At 45.6% G+C, this 17,281-nt stretch overlaps 1 protein-coding gene across 2 annotated transcripts in view; it reads right to left on the reverse strand.

Annotated features, from left to right (window-relative positions):
• epha3 (eph receptor A3) overlaps positions 1-17,281 on the reverse strand; it is an 83,620-nt gene that overhangs the window by 26,377 nt on the left and 39,962 nt on the right. For both annotated transcript variants that reach the window (XM_029113514.2, XM_029113515.2), the window contains exons 4-6: positions 10,142-10,297; positions 8,399-8,734; positions 4,801-4,925 (exon numbers count right to left, since the gene is read on the reverse strand). In XM_029113514.2, coding sequence (XP_028969347.2) covers positions 4,801-4,925; positions 8,399-8,734; positions 10,142-10,297 — 617 coding nt within the window. The remainder of the gene's footprint in view (positions 1-4,800; positions 4,926-8,398; positions 8,735-10,141; positions 10,298-17,281) is intronic.

Genomic DNA, 17,281 nt, shown 5'->3' on the forward strand with positions numbered 1-17,281 from the left:
GGGTTGAGAGACACATGACAGAGCAACTCTATTATGTTTCATGTCTAGACAATCTATCCACAATAATTAGCCTGTTGATTAATGCTGAACCGGTGTGTGTGTGTGTGTGTGTGTGTGTGTGTGTGTGTGTGTGTGTGTGTGTGTGGGTGCGTGCGTGCGTACAATGTTATGGTCCATCATCTTCAAGCGTTACCAGATGAGAGACGGGCTATGGTTACATTTGATTGATTAAACAAAATGTTTTCTCTTCTACTAATCAGAAGTAAATAAAGAATAACAAGCTAATGTATGTAAAGGCTGAGCAGATCATCTAAGCAGGGAACATATGGTTGATGGAGTTGATCTTACACAAATATACGTATCAACAAACAGAGCCAGGGTTTTGAAACATTTCATCTGACATTTCTTGGCTTCTCTTGGTTCATTGAAAACATCGTTTTTCCCAGCATTTTGGCCTCTAAAAGTATGTATGCCATAGTTCAGTTAAGAGACGTGTGATGATGGGCTGAGTCCTGTTCCCTGATTAGTGCCTGGTTTCTTTGATCCAGTACACCTAACCCCGTCCCCAGGCTATAGCACAGTTTCTGGGAAGGGGATGGTGTATACAGCGACGTGCAACCAAGGCCTCACACCTCATCATGTCCTTTTACCTGGAGAACTCCCATACCCTCATACCAAGAGACGAGCTCTCCACTGCTGAGCCTTTTCCAAACCAAACATCATGTCCAATGAGCTGATTCCATCTCTCCATTTACAGACCCAATTACAGACTGACAAAGCGTAACAGATCAGGTTTTACACGCACCACTCACACACACCATAAAACACGCGTGCACACATTCACATGTGCACACAAGCACACAAACACACACACACACACACAGTTCAGGGCAACACTAATGGAGTGCAACAGGGATTTACAGTGCAAGAAGCCCATGAAAATATGTCGAGTCTTTTGCCTGAAAGGAGAGAGCCCTGGTCGCCCCTCTGAGGGTGAGTCTCTGTGATACCCTGTTGTTCTGTCGTGAATCACGCTAGCCAGTCAGAACCTTTACCAGCGTGTCACTATTCACTGCTCTCAACACTATGCGATCCCCTAAAATCACACACAGGTGTTCTCAGGCCCTTTGAGCAGGGGGAGTGTGTGTGTGTGTGTGTGTGTCTCTACGCTGCATTCTGTGTGTGACACGTCGTGCTGTTAGCATTACTGGTCCTTCATGTTCCACTCTGGCTATCAAATATAGTGCAGTCTGGAATTACAGTCGCAGCCCAGGAGATGCCTTGTAAATACTGTGCGTGAGAGCGGGAGTAGGAATATAACTCATGTAATACTGGTGTAAATAGAAAATGCATTTCAGAGGCATTCCATTCCATCTCAAGCCCAGCATAAATAAACAGTCAAATTAAAGCGGATCTGAACGTTTCTCCCTCTTTTCCAGATGAATGAGATAAAAAACAAATGCCATTCTTTTCCCACCAGTTATATTTTCCTGAAGTGCCCTGATGAAGCCTTCTTCACTGTCATTTAGGTGTTCAGCATCAAGGCTAGCACTAAGACAGAGGTATGGTGGGAAAAGAAGGGAGTGGGAACAGATTGGGAAGGGGAGAGAGGATGGGGGGGGTGGAGAGAGGGATAGAGGGGAAAAGGAAGCAAGAGAGGGGAGAGGTGAGAGGGATTGAAAGGGGGGAGAGGGTGACAGAGAGGCACGAGGAGAGATGGAATACTACGGATGGAAATTCCCGGTTTCCCAGACATGCTACAATGATGCAGTTTACCTTTCTAGCACCATTTAGGTTTCAGCAGTTAACCTTTCATGTACACATATACCTTATTTGTATACTACACACCAGCAACACAGCCTGGGCTAGCACTCTAAACATGTCTGCAAACCAATACAAACATATAGCTACGTTAAGCGAAGCAGCATGGCTATTCTACCTAGCTGGCTGGGGCTGTATTTGCTGTTTGTTTCACTTTCAATAACTAACTTTAAATAAACGCATCAGTAAACCATCAACTGGACCGAGCTGCCGGTAAGAGACTTTGCCAGGGGCCCCTTAAGGCCCCTTTAGTCCTCGTCCGGCAGGTCTCAGTTTGTGTCGAGTCATTGAATGAATCACTTTGCCTGTGGTCCCTGGGAGTCTTTTCAGATCGGGGCCCCACTGCTGGGTATAGAGGCCTCCGTCACCCTCGGCCAAGCCTGATTAACGGGTCCTGGGCCTGGGTATGGATCCGACCTGCCTCCCTGTCTCTGGTTGTCCCTGTGTCTCTGTGTATCTAGACTTGGAAGAGCCTATTGTTCTCAGATGTGAGGCAGCTCCGGTCATGCCTTCAGGAGCCTCCGGGAGCCTTCGGGATCCTTCGGGAGCCTTTTGGAGCGTTCAGGAGCTAGTGGCCCCTCCGATGACGTTGCCGACGGCGTTAGCTACTCCTGCGCCCGGCTGGGTCTCGCAGGACAATGGAAGGAAACATAATGTGATGGGTGAGGTGGCGACGCGGGGAAAGGTGACGTGCTCCTAGACCTGTGTCTGCTCCAGAGAGACGGGGGAGAGGGGGGAGTGTTCTGGCTGCTAATCAGGGGATTAGAGGCCCCTGGGGGCTGAGATCTGGGCCTGGGGGGTGGGGGGGTGGGGGGGTGGGGGGTGTCTTTGTGTTAACTGTGATCATTTTACCCAAACTGATTTTTATGTTTGTGTTGCATGTAACTGTTTTTGTAAGGTTTTTTATTCTGTGCACCGACAAAGGTACAAGACCTAAAAGAAGCCACATGCATTGGTGCGTTGAACCTGTATGCATTGTGCCTGGTCTGTAGGTCCCTAGGTTAAACGGTCACAACCGCCATGCACTGAACAGTGTACATTTCATTATAACAACATGCACGTCAATCAATCAATCAAATGTATTTATAAAGCCCTTTTTCCAACAGCAGTTGTCACAAAGTGCTTTTACAGAAACATCTATGCACATCATTTGTGGGAGAAAGTGTGTGACTATTACGAATCTAGGCATCTGATGTGCGTAATCCTCCTGAATGGTACGTCAGACATGCTCTGATTGTACATGACTTGGATGTTAATAGAGCATGATTTGTATTTTCAGAGACGTGACGTGTATTTGGGAGAGATATATATGCATACTTCGTATACTGTTTCCACTGTGTGAAGACGTGCGCTGCATTTGTTTAGATCACCACACCTAAGTGACATCGCAGACCTCGCCAGGCCCAATAGCACCAGTGTTTAATTCAATGCGCTTTGTCTTCTGCTACCAAAGCAGTCTTGTTTTGTCAATTTTCTGTGTTACGCAAGGCACAGCTAAAAAAGAAAGTCTCAGCCTGTGTTCCTTGTTGAAATAAAGGTTTAATAATAACAATAATAGCAGGTGAGCCGTATTGCACATGCTCACACACACAGACTCATACATTAGAATCAGCCACATCTCTGAGCATCATAGACAGGCACATTTCTCTAGTGACAACGAACCCTGTCACCATGCCTGATTTCACTATCAAATGTCACACATACTGTCGCTCTCTCCCATAGCTGTCTCGGGCTCCGCTGAAGACCGGCCATTCGTTCCACACTATGTTCCTCATGGAGACCCCGCGGACACATTTACAGTTAGCTATAAAACTACAGTCCATTAAGACGGGCCGGGAGAGGAGGGGGCTTACTGTGTCATTGTGTTTGCATGTGTGACGATGTATATGTGTGTGTGACGGTGTATATGTGTGTGTGACGGTGTATATGTGTGTGTGACGGTGTACACGTGTGTGTGACGGTGTATATATGTGTGTGTGACGGTGTATATGTGTGTGTGACGGTGTATATGTGTGTGTGACGGTGTATATATGTGTGTGTGACGGTGTATATATGTGTGTGACTGTGTATATGTGTGTGTGACGGTGTATATGTGTGTGTGACGGTGTATATGTGTGTGTGACGGTGTATATGTGTGTGTGACGGTGTATATGTGTGTGTGACGGTGTATCACCTTCGCAGGCATAGTTAGGATTAGGTATTAGGTAAGTTAAGGGGAGGTATTTAGGTAAGGGTTGATGCCCTTCGTGAAATGTAAGTGTGATCCACCTGGACAGGCATCACTGCTAAACCATCTACTGAGCTCAACCTCCTTCAGCCACCAGATAGTGGAATGGGTCTTTCCCCTGTCCACATTTCTCTCTCCATCTCTCTACCTCCTCTCTCTCTGTCTCTCCCCTTCAACCCTCCATCTCTACACCTCCTTTCTCACCCCCCCCTCCTCCCCACCCCCCCCCATTTCTAGCTCTGTCTCTGATCCACTGCCAGTGTAAGAGGTATTGTGTCAGGGCCCAGTGAGGTGCCAAATCCTGACCCTCTTCACTCCAGCCCAACCAGGGGTCCAGTGACGTAACAAACCTTGATCATTTTCCCTCAATCCCAACCAGGGGCCCAAATGCCAGAAAGGAGCATGAATACAACCCCAGGGAGATGGCAGAGCTCAGAACCAGCAGAATGGAATGGTGGGGAGGGAGGGGGGGGGGGGTAGAAGGAGCAGAATGGAATGGTGGGGAGGGAGGGAGAGGGGGGTAGAAGGAGCAGAATGGAATGGTGGGGAGGGAGGGGGGGGTAAGAGGAGCAGAATGGAATGGTGGGGAGGGAGGTCGGGGGGGTAAGAGGAGCAGAATGGAATGGTGGGCAGGGAGAGGGGTAGAAGGTGCCCAAAAGGTGCCTCTTCTCTTCAGTCCCTGGAGGCAGTGACCAGATAACAGGTCAAGCGGAGAACAGTACTAAAGCATTTACAGTGTTTCGAAAACAAACCTTTTCGTAGTATTTGACCTCGTAGTCCAAAATGATGCCATTGGGTCTCTCTGGTTCCAGCCAGGACAGAGAGATGCTGTTACGAGACGTACGATCCTTCCGGATTACAGTCACTGGAGAGGGGGCTGGAGAGGGGAGAGAGAAAGGGGTGCTTACCGACCATTCACAACGGAGAACTGAAACAGTTGACAGGAAGTTCAGCATGTTCCACCCACAGATTGCATCCTGTTAATAGTTGTGATTTAATTGGTTCCTGGGCTAACACAGGAGGACATGATATCATCCCAGTGTCCTGGCTAACACAGGAGGACATGATATCATCCCAGTGTCCTGGCTAACACAGGAGGACATGATATCATCCCAGTGTCCTGGCTAACACAGGAGGACATGATATCATCCCAGTGTCCTGGCTAACACAGGAGGACATGATATCATCCCAGTGTCCTGGCTAACACAGGAGGACATGATATCATCCCAGTGTCCTGGCTAACACAGGAGGACATGATATCATCCCAGTGTCCTGGCTAACACAGGAGGACACCCCAGGAAGTTTTAACTGTATGCCTTCATCCACGCCCCCCAGTGTTTTACCCGCCCAGTCAACAGAATATCACGCTCTCTCATGTCGCCTCGCCTTGGGACTTCACATGTTCTCAATCTAGGCACTTTAATTCAACACAGGACTTGGTCCCTCACTCCGTCCCGCCCCTTTCCATTTCTCCAGTTGTCTAATTGCTAGCTGCAGCTGAGAGGCCAGGCAGGCATGTGAAGACTGACTTTTAATTTTATTAGACCGCAGGAAACAACATGTTTGTCTTTGAAATGTTCGAGCCTCTCTTGATTCTGACTTTCCTGCCTGCTGGTGGTTATTTTCTCGGGCTTAATGAATCCATATGGAGCCAGTCTGTTTCCACTCTCCTCCCTCACTCCTTCTTTCTCTTATTCGCTCTGTTTCTGATATAGTTGTCATTTTATTGGTTCTGTAGTTTATGGGTGTAATGATTTATCGTGTTTGGGCTGGAGGCTGGACTGGAGCTGGGAATCTATCTCCTGCTTTCCCCCTCTCTCTGTGAACAGCTCTAGGGTTCTCCCTGGCCTCAGGAGAGACTTTCCTCACCCTTGCTCACTCTCTTTCGCTGGCTCCCAAAAATGCCACCATAGAGATTCCAGCATGTATCAATTGCAACTCATTCGAGGAGATCAGACCAAACAGTTCTAAGATGGTCCTCAAACGCTTAGCTCCACAGTTCCTACTGTCCTCAGAGCTGCAGCCTGCTTCCAGTGAATTTGTGGGCGTGTGTGTGTGTGTGGGTGAAAGGCTGAGACTCGTCTGACGACACCCTGTCACAATATCCCAATGCTTTCCTCCCTTCTGAGAAGGCCAGTTAATCCAGCTTTTAACAGCTTTGGCAGGTTTAAACATACGTGTATTGATGTAGTTTGTGTGCGTGTGTGTGTATGTGTGTGTGTGTGTGTGTGTATGTGTGTGTACAGGGTTGTTCTCTGACAACCCTAATCCATGTAAACACAGTCTGACGGGTAGCGCAGCTGCAGAATGGGGATGTAGTGTTTACTGTGTTGTTTGTACCGAACGAGGGACAAACTAAAGGGGAAACCTTTCACACACTACAATCCTTGGTCTCTTCGTTAACATCGAAATGTTAGAAGATCTTTGGGTTAACACATGACACATGTTAAGGACGGACCTACCGGAACTTACTCTATCACTACATCATCAGGGGATCTATAGTTTTAGTCTCCTTACTCCTTTATTCTACTACCAGTCATTTACTCTCTTCCCAACTCCTTTAGTCTACTCCCACTCCATTAGTCCCTCATTATCCCACGATAATATAATATATGTATGCCATCCCACACACACACAAACACAAACACCCACACAAACAGATACACAAACACACACACACGAACACACACACAAACACACACCTATATTAAATCTGTATTTACTGCTCATCTGTCTGCTGTCTTTTCTAAGTGTCCTTTATAAAACCCAGCTGGAATATCACCCAGGACAGTCTGCAGACACCTCATTCTCCACAGCAGTGTATGTGTGTGTGTGTGTGTGTGTGTGGTGAGTCTGTGTCGTTCTATTGGTAGTGAGTCTGTGCATTGAGAACACATCAGCATTCTCTATGTAGCAGAATGAGTACGATCTGGTCTCCTGGCTCCAGTACTAACAGAAATCGTCTCTGATATCATTCACGATGGCTCCACACACACACACACTCACACACACACTCACACACACAGTGAGGCTTTCCCTTAGGCTAGCAGAATAACCACAGGGAAAGACAGGACACAATGTCCCAGTGGACACATGGAAAGACAGAAAGACAGAGCCATATCAGACAGGAAACCCTAGCTCAATGAGAAACACATGTGGACCATTGACTGGAAAGAGAGGGGTCTGACACTTAAGTCCTACACCCAGGTAATCCTGATGAAAGAGGCACATAGATGTGTATGTATGGAAAAGAGACAGAACAGAGAGACATAGACATGTATGTATGGTATAGAGACAGAACAGAGTGACATAGATGTGTAGGTATGGTATAGAGACAGAACAGAGTGACATAGACATGTATGTATGGTATAGAGACAGAACAGAGTGACATAGATGTTTATGTATGGTATAGAGACAGAACAGAGTGACATAGATGTGTATGTATGGTATAGAGACAGAACAGAGTGACATAGATGTTTATGTATGGTATAGAGACAGAACAGAGTGACATAGATGTGTACGTATGGAATAGAGACAGAACAGAGTGACATAGACGTGTACGTATGGAATAGAGACAGAACAGAGTGACATAGACGTGTACGTATGGAATAGAGACAGAACAGAGTGACATAGACGTGTACGTATGGAATAGAGACAGAACAGAGTGACATAGACGTGTACGTATGGAATAGAGACAGAACAGAGTGACATAGACGTGTACATATGGAATAGAGACAGAACAGAGTGACATAGACGTGTACGTATGGAACAGAGGGACAAAGGGAAAGAAAGTGAGGTAGAAAGGAAGAGAGACAGAAGCAAAGATTGATGTAAGAAGATAGAGAGGCTGTAGTGAACTCTAGACATCATGCATGCATTCCAAGTCTGATATTGGAATGCTGAGGTTTGTTTCACAGCGCTTCAGAGAGATGTGATTTGTCTCCGGGAGGGCTTTTCAACAGACCACTCACTCTCCCTTGACTGAGTTGGGATGTGTAGAGAATGTATGAGAACAACGTGACCAGCCCATCCTTGTGTAACAACTGTGTGTATGTGTGTATATGTGTGTGTGTGTGTGGGGGGGGGGGGGGGGGTACTGCATGCGTGCACACATTCATAAGAGAGTTGATGTGAACTGGTTCTATTATAATGACAGTCTGTAAAAAGGGAAAAACAGTGTTTTATACAGGGTGTATTGCGAGGAGGGAGACATTTGATACTGGCGATAAACCACTGAAGAACACGGCCTAGGATCTCCTTGTAAACGTCCAGAGTTGATAGTCGGAATGCATGTACATTTATGCGCGCGTGGGTGTGTGTATGCGCGCGCGTGTGTGTCCCCAGCCTCACCTGCTTGGTTGGTAGTGATGGTCACAGCCGTATACTGCCTCATGCTAGGAGCCAACTGGGACACCCCGTTCTGAGCCTCGATCTCAAACGTGTAGTTGGTGTGAGCTAGCAGGTCTCCCACGGCGACCGTGGTGTTCTGCAGGCCTACAGCCCGTGGGAGGAAGCGCACATTGCTGCGACACGCTTCGCACACCCTCTGGCCCGGCCGGCAGCGCTTGCACAGAACCGTGAAGGTGACGTCTTTGCGTCCCCCTGTGTCCTCTGGCCAAGACCAGTCCAGGATCACGGAGGTCTCGTTGATGACCGAGATGACATTCCGGGGTGCGGAGGGAGGACCTGGAGCGAGACACGGGAGAGAGAGACAGACAGGAGAGAGAGAGACAGGAGAGAGAGACAGACAGGAGAGAGAGACAGACAGGAGAGAGAGAGACAGACAGAAATATGTCATTTGTGTGACAGTGCATTCAGTCACCAGTCACAGAGGAGAGGGACTCAGATCATCCAGAAAATTATAATTCCTATAACATTTGTTAGGTGGCGACAAACGTTAACATAACACAAAACCAGAATTGCGGATTATAATACATTTTAGCGAGCAAAATACTTTACATACCCAGACATTTTTTTTTTTGGTTATTGAAAGTTCCCATCATGTTTTAGCATTTATTATTTATTTTTTATGTCCCTTACTGTACAATGTTTCCACCAGACTGTTATGAGAACGTTTGTCAGGCCCCAAAAGAAATATATTTATTATCTTAACTTCTGGATCTACAGGAGTACTGTAATTAAACAAAGAACCAGCCAGAACTACAGTAGAGGTCCACCGTAAAGAATCAGAAAGAAGGAAGAGACCAAGTGAAGAACATTTGGTGGTTTGTTTGTTTGCTTGTTTATCTTTGCTGCTGAGGTTCAGATAAAAGATAGAGTGAACTCAATAGTACTCTACTGTTCTAAATCTGCCCTCCACTCTAATGTGCTCTTTTAGCTGCCTGGCTGTGATACTAATGAGGTCTGGGATTCACATCACGCTAACCTGACATCTGACATGTCTAGATTACCAGATGTGATATGAACACCGTGTGGGGATCATACATGTGGAAATCTCTGATCTCTGTGTTTCTCCCCAGACTCCCGATCATTACTGTAGTCTATAAATGTTCTGGGAAATCTCTGGGATATCTCTGGGACTCAGCCAGTTACGGGATACAGGAAGTAAAGGTGTGCCCTGGTTGGCTTAAACTACTACCAGAGACGGCAGACACAGCTACTGCTGCTGGTTAAATACGGCCGCAGGGCTGCCATGGCACTGATGGACGGGTGGTGTATTTTTGAATATTTTGCATCAGCCGTCTTGCCCGGTTACTCAAACCCCTTGATCCACCAAACACCACTCCACGCCCACAGATGTTAGTTTCTTGCTTTCCTGCAAGGAGTACAGATCTGAACCAATCAAAGTCGCAAAACAACCATATTATTGGAAGCAGAAACTGATGGGTTTCTTGTGATCGGTCCCAGAAACCAATAGGTTGGTCCAAAGCCAGAACACACGTGGTTATTGCGTTCCGTTGACCATCAGGATAAAGCTCAACGAGAGACAAAGACGGTGAGATGATGAGAATGAGATGCTGTCCTCAGGGAAACAGCTGAAATAGTTTAGAGAATAAACAAGTGAAAGAGAAAATGCTTTTTGACTCTCTTTCTCTCCCTCGCACACACACGCGCGCTGACACACAGACTTACGTGTGCAGGCCATAGATGGCAGGTCTCCTTCAGCGCGGAAGTAGTTATTCTCGCAGCCACAGTGAAGCGCTCCCTCGTGGTTGGTGAAGCTGTGAGGTGGACACTTGGAACACTGGGCCTTATCCAGAAGGGACTTGTAGAACCCCGCCTGGCATGCTACAGGAGGAGAAGGAGAGGCAGGGAGAGCAGGAGGGCAGCGAGGGAGGGAAGGAAGGAAGGAGGGGCAGAGGGAGAAAGGGAGAGAGTGAGATGTGAACAGTAACATTTACATCTCATAGATAAATGGTAATGAAAATACACTGAATCCCTACAAGTAGAATAAAGTAGAAAACAAACACCTAATGAGTGAAAAAGGCAAACAGAGGACAGCTGAAGGGGGGGTGTCATTATTTCTGATTACTCTATTTTTCTTCCTTTTATCATTGTGAATGTTAGATAAATTATTTGAAGTTAGTTTTTTCTTATGACCATAAGTATGAATGCACAGTCAAACACGCATATGTGTATACCAGGAGGAAATCTGATAGAAGATCACATCTATACCAGGAGGAAATCAGATAGAAGATCACATCTATACCAGGAGGAAATCAGATAGAAGATCACATCTATACCAGGAGGACATCTGATCGAAGACCACATCTAAACCAGGAGGAAATCTGATAGAAGACCACATCTAAACCAGGAGGAAATCTGATAGAAGATCACATCTATACCAGGAGGAAATCTGATAGAAGATCACATCTATACCAGGAGGAAATCTGATAGAAGATCACATCTATACCAGGAGGACATCTGATCGAAGACCACATCTAAACCAGGAGGAAATCTGATAGAAGACCACATCTAAACCAGGAGGAAATCTGATAGAAGACCACATCTATACCAGGGGGAAATCTGATAGAAGACCACATCTAAACCAGGAGGAAATCTGATAGAAGGTAACATCTATACCAGGGGGAAATCTGATAGAAGACCACATCTATACCCGAAGGAAATCTGATAGAAGACCACATCTAAACCAGGAGGAAATCTGATAGAAGACCACATCTAAACCAGGAGGAAATCTGATAGAAGACCACATCTATACCATGGGGTACTGCACGGGTAAGGTTTGGGTTTGTCTGTGTGTGTTTGTGTGTATGTTTACGTGCGTGTGTGTTAACAGTTGTAACAGTATTGCGTATGTGTTCCTGAAGCACCAAGTAGTCCCCCGTCAGCTCAGTGGTAGTAGCTGTCTCGGAAACCTAACAGAGCAGAAACACAGGACACAAAGACAGAATGCTGGAGAAATACCCAGTCAGCATTCTAGAGCCCTGACTGTCATTACCGGTGGACAACCTCATTAAAACCTGTCAGCAGCAGTTATGATTATCACTTCCAGCTTCTCAAGGTCTCTTCATGACAGAGTCCTATTCTCCACTGTCACCTATGAATGGTTCCACTGTCTGTGCTATCAGCAATGGCCTTGTGTGGTGTGTGTGATGTGGTTTAAATTCCCAGGGGACCTCAGCAGCAACAGCCAGAGACAGCATGGCCCACTCTGATTGGTGGATGCTAAAGGAAGTTGAAGTCAACAAGTTTCCATTGACAATCTGACAATGTTCCCTAACGGCATAACCACACATTATGCTTGGCACACTAGGTTTAGAGTAGTAGGTTTACGTAAGTAGATTTACTAAAGTGTGTTTGCTACAGGAGGTTTACTAAAGCGGGTTTATTAAAGGGGTGTTTGCTACAGGAGGTTTACTAAGGTGTGTTTGCTACAGGAGGTTTACTAAGGTGTGTTTGCTACAGGAGGTTTACTAAAGTTGGTTTACTAAGGTGTGTTTGCTACAGGAGGTTTACTAAAGTGGGTTTACTAAGGTGTGTTTGCTACAGGAGGTTTACTAAAGCAGGTTTACTAAGGTGTGTTTGCTACAGGAGGTTTACTAAAGTGGGTTTACTAAGGTGTGTTTGCTACAGGAGGTTTACTAAGGTGTGTTTGCTACAGGAGGTTTACTAAGGTGTGTTTGCTACAGGAGGTTTACTAAAGTGGGTTTACTAAGGTGTGTTTGCTACAGGAGGTTTACTAAAGCGGGTTTACTAAAGTGTGTTCCCTACTGGAGGTTTACTACAGTAGGTTTACTAAGGTGTGTTTGCTACAGGATTCACTACTGTCCTGTCAATACATTTTTTTATCTTTTCATCTCTGTAAATATCATATAAATGTCTTTGGAATGGAGAACCACTGGTCAGAAGACTTGGTCTAGTAAGCAGCAGCTTAAAGCTAGGTTGTTTCAACAGCCACAATATACCATAAAATAAAGATGTTAGTAACTTCAGCTAGCTTAGCATCCAGCCCATGACGTTGTGCTGCACCAGGTGGCAGCCTGGCAGTGAAGATTGTTTGGAACAATGTTGGCTAACACAATCACATCGTCATTGGTGGCCTCATTTCCATTAGCACTTTGTCACTCTGAGAGACACGGGCTGGGTACGTCTTGTTGGGCTAGCTTGAACAGCGTTTCCATTTGCCCTCCAGAAATTTGAACTGATGTCACATTGCTACTGTAGAAGGCCAGTGTCAGTGAGCCGCTAGCTTCACTAGTGCTGGAGACATTTCTTCGGCATTAAAAGCTAGCTAAAGTTAGCTGAAATCACAGCCAGTTTTTGTGGACGTTTAGAAAGTATAAGTTCTGGTTTGAAATGGCTAGCCAGTTAGTGGTGCACGTCATTCAGGAAAAATGTCAATCGGTGGCGTCACTCCATGAGCTTTAAGTAGTTGGTCACATTTCATACACTAAAATTAGACCAACTACTGCAAGCTCTGATCTCTGCATAGATATTTTTTTACAAACACTGTGAAGACTGTGGCAGACATGAGATGATGATGATGATAAAATCAGATCCGACTACGGGTATAATATCTCCTCATTTAGCCTGGTGTTGAGCATGTGTTATGTTCTGGAGACAAAGCAGAGGCTGGCTAAGGGCCCATACTTCCTCTCCTCATCTCATACATCACAGACCTTCAAATCCCTCACATCCACAGGAGCCCCGGCCAACTCATCCAGGTGTTGCAAGATGGAAATGAGAGAGAAAGGGAGTGTGTGTGTGTATTTTTATGTGTGGGTGCGTGTGTGTGTGTGTGAGAGACTTGTATGTGTCTGAGTCTATGTGTATGTGTTTTTATATTTGTGTGTGTGTGTGGGGGTGTGAGACACTTATTTGTGTCTGTGTGTGTGTGTGTGTGTGTGTGTTGTAAAAGAATGAGCCTGAATGCGTGTGACCTCAATTGAGAAGCAAACCTCTTCAGATGACAGCACGTGTGAGCTAACCTGTGTTATTGATTATAGGCATGTAGTGTGTGTGTGCGTGTGTGTGTGTTTGTCATGTACTGCGTGTGTATCCAGGCCTCTAAGGCCTCCCACCAAACACCTCTTCACCCCAGCTATGTGGGACACTTGTCTCATATCCGCTCGGCTCCTTTTAATAACAGCACTCTGATCCATCAGAGAGAGGATATGGGAGACAGGGACCAAAAAGAAAGATGAACAGGGAGTGAGAGGAAAATATAGGGGTGGGTGGAGGGGGTAATGGGGGGAGAGATATACATAGAAATGAAAGAGATGGAGAAGGAGGGAGAGATAAAGACAGAGAGGGTGGGGTGAGAGCTAGTCAGAGACAGTGATAGAGAGAGAGACAGAGCAGACAGAGAGAGAGAGAGAGACAGAGCAGGCAGAGAGAGACAGAGCAGGCAGAGAGAGAGAGAGAGCAGACGGAGAGAGAGAGAGAGAGAGAGAGAGAGAGAGAGAGAGAGAGCAGACAGAGAGAGAGAGAGAGACAGAGCAGACAGAGAGAGAGAGAGACAGAGCAGACAGAGAGAGAGACAGATCAGACAGAGAGAGAGACAGAGCAGACAGAGAGAGACAGAGCAGACAGAGAGAGAGAGAGAGAGAGAGCAGGCAGAGAGAGACAGAGCAGGCAGAGAGTGAGACAGAGAGGTAGTTGTGGACAAGAGCATCCATTCAGCAGGCCTGTTAGCACTAATTACATCAATAACACTATCTCTGCTGCTCTCAGGACTTGCCAGGGATGGCGTAGCTGGTCCCTGGGAGATGCTAAACATGCACACACAGAGACACCACAGTCTTCGCCCCTGTCCCCATGCCGTAGTGTCAGCCACACGTCAGACAGAGAATGAGGAAAGCTGTATCGTCCTGCTGTATTTGACCAAACAGAGCTCCAGTGAGATACGGGACAGCAATTAGCCGAATCCATAAAGGCCCAGGTCACCCAATTCCTAATCTATTATTAACTAGTCTTGAGATTGTTTGCTTTCATCTGTGGTACACACACACACACAAACACACAAGACACAAATAGGGTTTTCTAGTAAACAAAACAGAAATAAAATGTTGGACCAAACAAACTATTTCCTGCTTCATAGACCTCAACCAGGTCACCCCCCCCCCCCCACACACACACACGCCTCCCTCCAACCGTACCCTCGGTATAGACAGATTGTATCTGTATTCCTGAAAGGGGGGTGGCAGAAGCTTCTGAATGAGGGAAAGGGGGTTGGTGGGGTGGTCCTTGAAGCGTGGTGGCTATATTGGCATGGCCATGTCTGCTGAACACTGGGGACTGTTTACTCTATCATACGTGTGTTTCCTGCCTGCTACAATGACACTACTGTACAACCCAAACTCTCTCCTCTTCTCCACCTTCTCTCCAATCCTCCCCCTCACCGCTCCTCTCCTCTTCTCTGCTCTCAGACCCATCTTTTCTACTTTCCTTTACCCTCCTTCTCCATCGCCTCCTCTCTCATCAGGGTCTTTATTATTCAAATAAGCTCTGGATCAGATCGCTTAATTAGTCTGTGGAGTGCCAGAGTCACACACACACACACACACACTCCAACTGCGCTGCGGTGCATTTGAAGAGGCTCTTTGAAAGCGGTAAGGGATGAATAGAGATGGATTGAGGGCCTCTCCAGTGCCATTACCCTGTGGTTAACAACACAAACTGCAAACTGCTTCCATACAGCTCACAACAGCCCCTCTCTCTACACCAAACACAGCATGTCTCTCTGCACACCTGTCTCTCTACACACCTGTCTCTCTGCACAGCCTGTCTCTCTACACACCTGTCTCTCTACACACCTGTCTCTCTGCACACCTGTCTCTCTGCACACCTGTCTCTCTGCACAGCCTGTCTCTCTACACACCTGTCTCTCTAAACTCCCCATCTCTCTAAGGGCTTGTTTACATTATGAAAGAGAAAATAAAACGCCAGATAGGTTTATCTTGGTTGGCCTAATGATTTCCATAGTGACTGAATAAACACACCGGCATGTTACGACATACCACACAGGATTGTGGCCGTCGGTCGCAGGGAAATCAAGTGCGTCAATATACGTGCACAATGCACAGAAACCTGAAACAGTTACGACACAATTGTCTTCACACTTGTAAATCTGAAATGCTAGTTTCCAGTAATTGAGGGCTCCAAAAAGACCTTAGGGAGCCTCCCTTTGTAGTGTTCATCCTATGCAGACTCTGTGCCCTGAACAGAAAATTATTCCCAAGACTATCTGACTATCACGACTATCTGTAACCTAGCAACAACGTAGCAAAAACGAGTTTGCCCTCAAATAGTGTCCAATTACATTACGTAATAAATGTTGTCGTTTTCGCTGAGAAGGTGGAAGTTGCACATTTCTGCATCTAGCAAATTATTTTAATGTTTTCGATGTTTGATAACAAACAATGATTGCCAACTCATAGGCTTTTTCTTATGTAATCTAATGTGTTCAGTCCTTTACTTTTCTAAATATTAGCACAATGTGACCACACTTCTGTGGCATTCTCAGTGGCAATATGATCAAAGTGACCAGAGTGGACTCAGAAGAATGATGAGTAATTGACAGGAAGTTTCATTCAGTGGCATCGTGTATCCCATTTAATAAGAGAAGAAACTAAACTGGCACCTGACATCATTCTTTGCACATATGCTGACCATCACCATGACGATGACTGAAACCTATCTGATTAAAACGATGAAGTCCAGACAAGCTTGACTTATTTTAAGCAACTTTCTGAATGGACAGGTAGTCGTATTCAGAGACGCACAACCACCTTAAAACCACCAGCTGCAATAGTAAATAAAAGTGAAACCAACATTCATACTGTAAGATCAGTGACACTAGTGACCAAACCTGTCCACTGCCTTACGGTCAACTGTCAATTAATTTAGTGAAATAATGAATGTGTATGCTGACACTAGCCTGCGTGTTCATTTTAATTGAGTATATTATATTAACCTGTGCAACCACCTAATTACGAGCTACAACAGTGGAGTAGTGGGTCCAATCAGACACGCATCTTATGACCAACGGTAAAATATAACTGATTAATGATACAACCACTCAAAGAAAACCCCAAACTTCATGATCTGTTAAAATGTTGTTGGAGTTTTTAGAACTCCAAAATAGATCACATTAGGTTGACCTGAAAAAAGAGAAAGAAAAGGTGTTTGAAAATCATTAAAATTGCAAATTCCAAAGGCCTGCTGTGTGAAGTAGCATAATTTGCCTATTTTAGGACAGACCGCAAAAGAAATGAGTTACACCTGGGGGGAAAATTTGAATATTAGCCTTACTATGTAACTGTTGTCTATAGCATTGTGTCAGCTAGCACACGGCTCTGACCGGATACTTAACCCACAGGCTCACTTTCCTGTTGGATTCGTTATGTTTCTTCTCATATCCGGAGGAGATGATACGCTATAAAGGTAAGATAGATATCAATTCTGAGACATGACATTTAGTGTTTTCATATTTTACTATATGCTTTCATATTAGTTCAAAGATTTTGAACAAAAACAAGCTAACCCCCGTGAAATGTCAACAGACCAATGACCGCATAACAATACTTTTATTTCAAAGACTTTTACATTTAATTCAGTGTCATGCTGATTTAGCCTTTTACGATCTACTGACAGAAATGTGGAGGACTACAACCAGATAAGTAAAACGCCCTAAAGTTTCTGTGAGAAACCAAGACAGCTCTTTCAACAGCACTCAGTGCTTATCATCAGATGTTCTAGGTTACAAAATTGTGGTATACAGTGTAAATTTTATGTTGGAGAAAGACACAC

The sequence above is a fragment of the Esox lucius genome, chromosome 16 (assembly GCF_011004845.1).
Source record: "Esox lucius isolate fEsoLuc1 chromosome 16, fEsoLuc1.pri, whole genome shotgun sequence".
NCBI classification, from domain to species: domain Eukaryota; kingdom Metazoa; phylum Chordata; class Actinopteri; order Esociformes; family Esocidae; genus Esox; species Esox lucius.